The sequence below is a fragment of the Poecilia reticulata genome, linkage group LG13 (genome assembly GCF_000633615.1).
Source record: "Poecilia reticulata strain Guanapo linkage group LG13, Guppy_female_1.0+MT, whole genome shotgun sequence".
Lineage (NCBI taxonomy): Eukaryota > Metazoa > Chordata > Actinopteri > Cyprinodontiformes > Poeciliidae > Poecilia > Poecilia reticulata.
Window position 1 is genome coordinate 3,741,530 of NC_024343.1, and position 10,990 is coordinate 3,752,519.

General features: G+C 37.3%; 1 protein-coding gene across 13 annotated transcripts in view; it reads right to left on the reverse strand.

Annotated features, from left to right (window-relative positions):
• Positions 1–10,732, reverse strand: part of ncam1b (neural cell adhesion molecule 1b) — a 117,119-nt gene extending 106,387 nt beyond the window's left edge. For 8 of the 13 annotated variants that reach the window (XM_008424974.2, XM_008424972.2, XM_017308141.1 and 5 more), the window contains exon 1: positions 10,375–10,732. In XM_008424974.2, coding sequence (XP_008423196.1) covers positions 10,375–10,426 — 52 coding nt within the window. In that variant the 5' untranslated portion in view covers positions 10,427–10,732. The remainder of the gene's footprint in view (positions 1–10,374) is intronic. The other 5 variants (XM_008424977.2, XM_017308142.1, XM_008424980.2 and 2 more) reach the window with 1 other exon arrangement.
• Positions 10,733–10,990: the final 258 nt, after the last annotated feature.

The following is a 10,990-nucleotide window of genomic DNA, read 5'->3' on the forward strand; positions in this document are numbered from 1 at the left end:
GTCAGAATTATTCATATAAAATAGTATTCTGTAACAGGAAAAATATTAATATTGAACTTATACATATTGTTAATATCAAACTGTAACATTACTTGCATTCCAGATGTAGGGTTTTGTCTGAATGGTGCCGTTTTTGCATAAAACATATGATTTAAATCTCATCACCGTCATTTATTTATACTAGTTCATTTTTAATTGTTGTTCATTTTATGGATCAAAAACTAGCAGTCAACAGACGATTTGTTCAGAGTTTTTAGATGCAAGGCCTGTGAGTGAAAAGCCACTCAAAGAGAACAGAACTTTTAATTGCTAAAATAGTTTCTATTTGAACTCAAATTAAAAGGGCTGAATTGCACAATTATGCTCAATTTATCTCTGAATGCTTAGAACGCTTTGAAGATCATTTTAATACACATTATCACTGTGTGAAACAGAATCATCTCCAAGTTCCCAGGCAATCGCTAAATCTGTAGAGAACTGTAATATTAGACAGTTTGCCACATTTTATGGAGTACATAAAAATGCCCGAGGCGTAACAATCCAAATGTCCCTCTCCTCTATGCATAGTGATGCATCCTATAGTGTTTCAATAATGAATGCACCATGATGTGCATGCATGAAGGGACGCATGCTGCTTCCCTTCATACTACACAAAAGAAAATGAGCGGTATATCATTGCCAACAGCATGCTGCTCTATTACAGAAAGATAAGACACCATTTTCTTAAATCAGACATACTTTAAGCTCGGAAATACTGTGAGCTTCAGCTGATAAGGCTCATCTGTATCACTTGTAAAACCGGGATGCACTTCTCTCTGTTGCAGACAGTGGCACGACCATGTGCTCACCTTTTCTTTTAAGGGTCACTTGGTACACAGACAAGGCAGTGATGACTCAGTTTAGTCTACAAGGAGCCCGCAAAGGTGCTTTCAGTTTATAATAGCCATTGGAAAAAATAGAAAATTAGTCTTTATTTGCAAGTGAATAGCTTTGAGAGAAAAGCAAATACATTTTGTGAGCGCTCCGAGCATTTACATAAAGGGCCGGTAAACAGGAGCGGCAAAGAAAACAGCCTCGCTGAAATGGTTGAAGTCGTTTTGACCAACGTCGTCCTTATCAATGGATATGAAGAGGCGTAACTCCTCAAATCTGTTACCGTCATATCTGGATTGTATCCAGATGGTTTTATAAAATATGAAAACTGTATAAGACATAGATTAAACAAACTTACAGAAACCAAAATGTTACAAGGAACCCAGCTACACATGGAAGAGAGAAAGGAACCAACTGAATCAGGGAATGGTGGCAAACAAAAGTCTCCAGCTCTACAGCGACAGCAGAAGTTAATAAATGTTCAACAACAGTCCCTTTTAATGAAACCACTGCCATACAGGAAATATAGAAAGATGTGAGAGGAGGTGATGTGCACCACTGTGGAATTTCTGCATGGTCTCTGGAGCTTTTAAAATTAGAAAACAGCTGAGGCAGAATGCAGGTAATTGCATTAGCAAATGAGCAAACTTGATTCAATAACAGCCTGTTCCATTTTAACTGTGCATTATGTTTGAGTAAAGTAATATACTGAGTAAACGCGTTGCGCATCCACCGACCACAAATGCCAGGAAATGGAAACGTTATGTAGTACAGACTTTTTGTCGATGTGACAAAGCATACATTTTTCTTAAATAGATCCTTTCATTTTTAATCTGGGAAGTTACTGAGCCATTACAAGGCAGTATCCAAAGACTAACATACATTTTATGACTGAACTTGAAAATTGGACATGTTGTGCTGCTAGCACTTAGCCTTCATCAACAGGTGGAAGTAAGACTGTTGCGCAACATAGTCAGCCAGCTGGAACACAGTGTGTAGCAAAAACATAATTTTAACGAAGCTTCGAGGCAGATAATTTGCCTCGAGAAATGTCAATATAATAGAGGTATTCGATTCATTTGAGGAATAGTTACAGCCCTTGTATTAGCTAAAGCTGGTGTCAAGAACATCTGTTTATGTAATAATCCTATTCAAAACACGTGATCAAGGAGCTAAAAATGCTCTACCAAAAGCAGAAAGTATGATGATACTGCTACCAAAACAATGGTCAGAATGTCATGTGAACACACAAGTAATTGTCTAAAATACAATTTGTGGGTTGATACACCCAATAAATTAGCATTTTGACCTATTCATTTCTGGCTTTGGCATCCTTGAACTTGGACTACAAAATAGCTGAAAGAAATAAAAATGCCAGATTTGTAAAATTGGCTAGCCAGAGGACCATGACCTTGATTAGCAGTTCTGCAACAAATATTGGGACATAACAGTTAAAAAAATCTGACAGGGAACAGAAAAGATTCAACGGATTGAAAAATGCCACCCAAAACCCAAACAGTTGTATTTTGATACTCTACACCTGTGTTGGTATGAAGTTTACCAAATCTTGGCCTTGAATGTTTTCTTAAGGCTATCCAAAACCACAACTGTAAATCCTTTTAAAAGTGTAACCTAACTCCTGGCTCCATTCAAACAAACCAATAAGATTTTTTACAATTAAACTGTCAAATGTGGCTGTATGCCAAAGATGAGACACATCTTGTAAACAAGGTATCAAATTGTAAACTTGAAAATATTTAATATACAGATGTTTATCTGTTTAGTACATCACACAAGAACAGGCGCTAAGTGACTTTAGTCCTTCACCTTCACTTACTCTGTAGGTAATTCTAAGTCAGTTAACCTTTCAACAGGATAATAACTTTAAAGATGCAGCCAGAGCAACAGTAAAATAGTTTAGAGGAAAACATGTTTTGGTTCAAAGTACTGAGATCTGATTGAATATCTGTGACAAAAAGTGCTGTTTCTAAATGTACTCTAGCTTGAGCTCTTTTGCTAATAAAAAAGGAAAAAGCCAGATGACACATAATCCCAAAGGCTTTTCATTGGAAAAGTACCTAGAGGTGTGAAAACTTTTGAAAGTAACTATAATGTCTAATTAAGCTGGTTAGCCAAGGAACGCCTGATAAGTTTACTAAAAGGTTATTAAACATCTCCGCCACAAAGCATTATTTGACTGCTGTACCTTGTATATAATGTAAACAAGGGGTAGCAAATTAGAGAAATCTACATGGGGCCAGTGCCAATTTTACCTCAAGCTGTCCACTAACCGTATAATTTTTAATTGCTACTTGACCAAAACAGATTGAATTAGTGCCTGAGACAGCAAAGAAGTGGAGGAAACATCAGCGGTCTACAGCTTTCCGTTGCTTTGTATTGTCCAGCTCTAAAGCAGAGAAAAGCCTTTTAATACCAAAAGATGTGCCAGCCTAACTAAGATTTAGTGCCCAAAGGGATCGTGTATTCGCAGGGTGTGCCTTCAGTGGGTTCCTTTGATAACGGACAAAGATGCATAGCTCTAATTTCATGACAGAGACGAAATCTTACCGGGTTTCCAATTAAAAGAAAAGCAGGAGGAATTTGATATTAGGATTGCATTCTTTAGCAAAGAAGCAGGTTTTCATTAATCACACACCGTAGGAAAACACACCATCCTCTCCCATGTACTTCTTATTCTGTGCTGCATTCAATCTACTCTATACTCATGAATTAAAACTCATTAATATTAATCCCTAATATGAACCTCAAAGGTTGGACTTAAGGACACCATCGCCACAGAGGCTAAACATTTACAAACAACCGCTAATCCCCCGGTCTATCTCCCCTCTGCCAGGAAAACCCTGAGGAGACAATGTGTATGTTCCTTGCGCAGTGCCACATGGGGTCACGCGCTCATGTAAAGTCATCTATTTAGTTTCCCGAGGCAACAAATCTCCTCTGAACTCTCTCAGAACCTGGATCTGTCTGTTCCGGTCGCCATCACCCAAAGACTCATGTCCTGACCAGAATGATTCCCAGCCTCCCCCACACTCATTCTTCCTTATTCCTTTGTTGTCTTTGTTGTTTTCATGTGTCTTGGAAGTGATTTTAGTTTGATTCACATAAAACTGTTACTCAATTGACTTTGTGATGGTAAAGATCACTAGTCTTAACTACAGCTCAACAATATAGTTGTGATATGAATGTGTGCAATAAGGCAATTGCGAAGGGCTGTTTGGTCGGCTATCATCATATACGATGCGTTCAAACTCTGCTTGCCAATAACACCTTTAGCCAGTTGGGTGAATTTCACTGTCCACACCTGAGATCAGTGACCTACAGAGCTGTGAAAAGTAATTGCTTCCTAAATGTAACAATTGATTCTGCCATCGTCCCTAGCAACAAGTGTGGTTTTTCGTCAAACATTCAAAAACCATCCTTTGTGTCATCACAAAACTCTCTTAGCAGTTTCCTAAATGTCTAAGGGATAAAGGAGTTGCTGTTTTTTTTAATTAGTCTTTTTTTTTGTCACCTTTGACTGCTACCATGAATGCCATGTTTGTCCACTGATCTTAACTGAAGCAAGTGAGGTTGGCTTTAGTAGTTGTTCAGGGTCTTTTTATGACTGCATGAGTGAGTCGTCAACACGTTCTTGGAGTAAATTCGGTAAATCGGAAGACCATCTACTGTTTGGAAGGCTCACCTTTTTTCGTATTTTTTTGACATGTGGATAACGTCTCAAACAGATTTGCTATCTCTAAGCATCTAAAGTCTTACAGATTGTCTTTTTGTTGTTTGAGGCCTCTTAGCCTGCCTTGTGTCGTCAAATTATTAAATTTCAGTGATTTCTTCATTCCACAGGTTTGGCAGAAATCATTGCCTGAATGTTGTCTAATTTGTTAAAGTCAAGGATTACCTTAACCATAAATAGATGAAATTGTGTCATTATTAAATGTGCATCTATATTCTCTAGTACTCCACTGACCTACCACATAAAACAAATGGTTAGATCTTCTAGTCTAGTCACCTTTATGTTATTCTTTTAGCTATGATGGGAAAAACAACAGCAATTAAGTTGAAACTACAATATTTTACTTTTAGTTTGAGTTCTCTGACAGGCTTTCTACAGCTACAGGCTTTTTATTCAATTTTACAGAGTTGTGTTTGACAGTACAAGACACAAATCTCTTTAGATTTGTAACGTTTGCTGAAAAACAGACATCTTTGTTACAGAGTTGGTAAAGAGGTGATCACTCCCCCAACTGCACTGTTACTATTACCATATAATAAATTCTCGCAGTAATTATTGAAATAAACAATAATATTGTTGTTATTGACACCATTTATATGCAATATGTTAATAAGGCATAATAATGCAAGCTCATCCTCTCAAAAGACCAATAAACTTTAATTGTGCAAAGAAAACTTAACACACTAACTGAAAGATACTTTAAATGTAAAAAATTAAATAAAACACAACAACCAAAAATTATAAATAACATGGAAATAAAACAAAAAAATAAGAGAAACTGGAAATAAAATGGATTCTGATGTTGCTGTAAACAAAATTGCCCTATCACAATGGAAATTATCAAACACATTTTAATTTGTCACCCGACTGATTAATTGCTTATTGCGACAGGCTTAACTGCAGTAGCTTAACATTTTCACATAGTTGCAATTGGTGGTAACAAGTAAATTATTCCAAAGAGGATAATTATTTAATAGAAAAACAAATAGATTTTGCCAGGGACAAACAGTTAAATCAGAACGATTAAATAGATGCTCCGCTGCTTGCTTTAGGGGGGAAATCTAGTTTATTTTTGCCTCTGCAAGATATGCACACAGGTCTGAAATCATTGCTTTTTATCAAATTGGAGCTGCTGGACTCGCAGCCGTTGCTTATAAGCAGCACTGGCTCCCATCCTCACAAAGCTAAAGACAGTCGTAAGGAGGGCTGGAGCTTTCCTAAGTCAGCCTGCTTCCATCTTGCTTTAGAAACAGAGCAGCACGGAGCTACGTCATAATTTCCACATGACTGATGATGTAAGACAGCCTCAGTGAACCAACCCTACTGTAAAGCACAAAGCCGCTTTCTCCTATTCAAAGGTGCCATATGGTGAGATGCAGAGACGTCCCACGTTTTAAAGACGTTTAGAACTAATCTCTTATCTAGTCTGGCTTCATTCTCTACGGCTGTAATTCATCTTTGAAAATGGATCCACGTTAGCGGTTATCAGTTGGAAGAGGATCAATTACAGGACAGGGAACAGAAAGAGGGTTAATCCCTCCTGAATCTCAGTTCAGTCATTAAAGCTGCTAGCAGTCCTGCCCTACAACCGGCAGTTTAAAGATGAGGATTTTATTTTGTTTACATTCAACTACTTACAGCCATACATGTCCTTAGCAATGACTATTGCTGACTATTTCTAACATAAATGCAAATATTTCTGGATTTAATTGGATACAACACTGAGGTTTATGCAAAGACAGAAGGTAATAAGGAAGAACTTCAATGAAAAGTTTTGTCATTAAGGAAATTATTAAATCAGGTTTCTCTCAAAGTATTCTAGGATAGTATTTTATTTTAGGATTTCAAGAAAAGTGAAGATTACAAATATTAACATTATTTGGCACTGCAATATATTAAATAATTGGTTAGTAATTTTAAAGCTGAGTCGCCTTTACATTTTGCAACTTTCCACTAACTAATAATTCTCCCCTAAACACTCAACAACTCTTGAGTTGTGATAATTTTTGACATTATGGCTCACAGCCCAGAGTGCCTTCCTGTTAAGGGTGGCACAAGTCCTTCAAAAAACAAAAAAAGAGAAAAGGTTGTCTTTCATTTGTGTTTGAACTGTTGTCTATCTGGGTGGGCACACAGGTCGAAACACAATATGGCACAGACAAACATTCTCTATGACTAGGAATTATTTTTAAAAATATTGTGTTAAGAATTGAGATTTATTATGACGATCATCCATGAATTCTCAAAATCTGCATTATGTTTGGAATGGTTACTTTGTGAACAATATTTAAAATATCAATTTATTTTTAAAAAAAATCAGTTATGAATTGTTTTTTTGTTTGTTTTTTTACAATTATGGTCTGTTGCTTAGTGGAACAATTTCTCTGGTGTATTAAAAAAAACTTAATGAGTTATATACATTTATATCCTCTTGTTTGCCAATTTTATTACTATTACAATAATGATCACATATATTTGAGTCTGTGTCCCAGGTTGAACCAAGCAAATGTAACTATTCCAATGATTTTTGACAGATTTGGACTGCATTTATCCTCCCCATTGTGATTTTCAAATGTTTACACAAGTTAAACCTGATCTAGATCTGGATTATCATACACTAACAATTTACTCTACCAAACATAGTTTGGAATGTAGGATAATCCTATGTTGCTGTGAATGCAAATTGGCCTTTGAATCACATCTGAATGGGAACCGTGAAAAACACAGTAGCTATATAGATAGTCAGAACTGGAATGGAAATTTCTATATTAAATACAGGTACTAAAAACACTGTTTTGATTTGTAAATCTACTTTTTAACAGATTTCCTAACTGACAGATAAAGATAAAAATTCTAAAACTATTCATACCCCCAACAGATTCAGGACCAAAGTATTATCTTTTAATTTGATAAAGATGTTTCTTCTGACTGAAAGTGGTAATGCCGTCTTACAGCGACTCAGCCAAAGTCCAGACTTGAATTCAAATTGACAAATAATTTGTTGATCTCAAGGAGAAATTAAATAATCTGATAGAGAATCCCTGAAGGAGCTAAAGATGAGGGTGGTAGCAAGCAGACCTTTAAACATCAAACATTTGTGTCTAATCACCAAGAACAAATTGTTAAAATTCAAGTGGGAAAAGCTGGTCACCAGTTAGCAACAGAGCTTGATTGATGTCATGAGAAAAAAGGTTTTTCTGTTGGTTTATTAAGAATATAAATTATTGTAACAATAATTTAATGTAATAAATTAATAAAAACAGGTTAATTTTATTTCATTTTTTATTTTTAATCAATGCTCATTTTGAGTAAATTACCCTTAGAAATGTTGTCTCATTTCCTATCAAACATTTTGGATGAACTAGAATGATTTCAAAATGTTCATGAATAAATTAGGGATTCACTGTAACAATGACACCAAAACAGTGACTAAAACAGGGCGACGTTAAAGCAACCATCCCATACATACATTTTAAATTAGAACTAAATAGTATTACTAAAGAACAGGATAGACTGTAATATTTTGTAGGTACGGTAGAATATTTAAGGCATCATTCACTGAAATTGGACTGGATGTTAGTGGCCAAAATGACAAAACTTGGCAGAAACTGGTGAGACCATTGATAGACAAGGTCTCCCACGCAATGCATGAAAATGTTGCTGAACTGGAGAGCTGTCAGTGACAGACTGCTGCATCCTAAATGCACAAAGAAGCGTTACTGTAGATCCTTCCAACAGCAGCTGTTAGACTCTATAACTAACAAAATCAATAAGTGTTTAAATCCCTGTTATCATTTGCGCAGGTTATCAAACAATGTTTGCACAGTTTTATTTTCACTTCTTGTAAACAGTTTTATTTTTTTTAGTGTGCAAACACAAATGCACATTTTGTACTTTTTTATTCTAGTTAACTGCACATTCTTTTGGATTGGAGTATGCTATATTAACTGCATATTACAGTGTTGTATTTTTGCTCTTACTGTACAGTACGTCATTCTTAATTCTATTTTTTATATATTTTATATTTTTATCTTTGTGTGAACCTACATGCTTTGACTGCCTGTCACTTTACTGCTGTTACACCTGAATTTCCCCACTGAGGAATATATAAAGGATATCTATATTCTTCTAATAAAATGTAAAAAAAAAAAAAACAACAAAAAGCGGGCTTTTGAATAATAACTGAATTATTATTAGCTCATGTGCATCAATAAATACCAAATTCTTAATAGCACATTTCTAAGCCATTTATAGCGCCAGAACTTATTTTATTATTATTATTTTACCAAGCGTCCTTTCAAAGAGAGAATTAAATCTTCAAGCATAAACATTTTTTCATCTCTGCAAATTTCCCCTTGAAAAACTAAGTTTTCTTCAAAAATTCACAAGTCGTCAGCAAATTACTATGTGGGTTTCCAAAGGGTGTGTTTGAGTTTAATTGGTTCTAAATGGTTTTCAAAATAACAACTACAAGAGTTAGGCCATTTAAATAAACGTACACAGTGATACTCAAGAGGTTCTTGCGGTGTCTCTTTTTTCTTGATATTGTATCCCAAAAAAAATTATGCAATGATGGCTGTATTAACATGACAATGCAGTGAGAGCTCCACTCCCACTGCGTTTTCCTCTCTAGCCCGAGGAACACCCCTTCACATCGGATTGTACATGAAGGATTAAAAGGCTAACCCACGGAAAATCCTGAGCCTGATGTAGCTAAGAGCACTACTTCAAACATAAGCACCACACACGCACACGCACACTTCAGAAAAGGGAAAGAGGGGGGGAAAAAAATCACCGGCGTTAATCAAAAGAGGGCGTGCAAAATGTCATTAAAATGTGATTTCACACAAACTCCCTCAATTAGACTTACGTAAGGGCGCGTTTAACAACTTAGAGGATCTCATTTCAAAGCCTGCATCGTGGCATCAGATTACATAACAAATGATTCAGAGTGGAAGTTGTGCTTGCTGTGCATCTAGCGTAACCCACGACTGCCCCTGACAGACCCTTGATGTTCATGTGCATTGCAAGCCCCACCTCCAGGATGTCATCATCGTACTGCAAACGGACAGGTGCACGTCAAAACACGTTTTATTTCTTCATTTATTACACACACACACATATATTCAGAGTTAGTGACACGGTGTGCTTGGCGTGTTCGTTTCCGCGCACTTGTGTCTGTGTCCACACACGCACACAAGGGAGCCCCAGCATCACTCTCCATCAACAACAAACACGTCCCATCTGAGCAGGGAGAGCAACGGCCCACGTAGACACGACTCTCAAAACACAAACCCCAATCATCCCTGAGTCACACTTCGCTACAAACACCGCGCTCGCACACGACTTTAAATCCCACTGCATCTTAATTTATATACTCTGTACAACAATGCAAAGTCAGCGCAGAGGCTTTGCCACGCGAGGAGCAGCGGTTTTTTAGCAACCAGCTGAGTTGTGCTTCCGCGCGCGCTCGCGCGTATATGTATACGTTTGTTTGAGAGAACATGAAAATAGCAACAACAACAAAAAACATTAGCTAGCAAGCTGTCTTTACTGGACACACAGCTCGCCTGGAAGCTAATTAGCAGCAGTCGCAGCACCGTCACACCTGCTAAATAAAAGAGTGCCTGCGGGCGGAGGAGGCAAGAGAGTGCCTGCGGTCCTGGACCGCAAATAAAAAGAATAGGACGGAGTATTCAAAATAAAATTAAATAAAAACACGTGAAAAAGAGCATGTTAAAGATTCTTACCTGTGCTGCCCACAAGAAGCAAGGCTAAAAAAACATTCCTGGTCTGGACCATCTCAACTCCCGAGCAACGTGAACGTTAAACGGCGTAGCGAACGTTTAATCCCCGCTGTTCCCTTACAGTGATGCTCTCCGGGCTTCCCTTTTTTTCCCTTTTCCTCCTCTCTCGCTCGCGCTCTCCCTCTCTTTCTTAGCAACTGTTCATCCTAATCTTTACATCTGAGCTCGTCGATTTTAAGTGTCAATGGCCGGCGTCTTTGATGACAAGCAGCGGTCAGAGATAAGCAGTGATGAGCGCCAGTGCACAGTTCAAAGTCTGACTGACAAGTGATGCCTTCTCACATCCGCGAATTACTCCGCGCGGGCGGAAAGGAGAATCTGCCGCTGCTAAATAGTGCGCTGGGCTCAAAGACGGGCGTTGTGGTGATGATGATGATGAGGAGGAGGAGGAGGAGGATAATGGGGAATCCCCAGTCATTGCAATAATAATTCACTTAGCCCATTACACATCAGTAGCATAAATAAGATAGATAGATAGATAGATAGATAGATAGATAGATAGATAGATAGATAGATAGATAGATAGATAGATAGATAGATAGATAGATAGATAGATAGA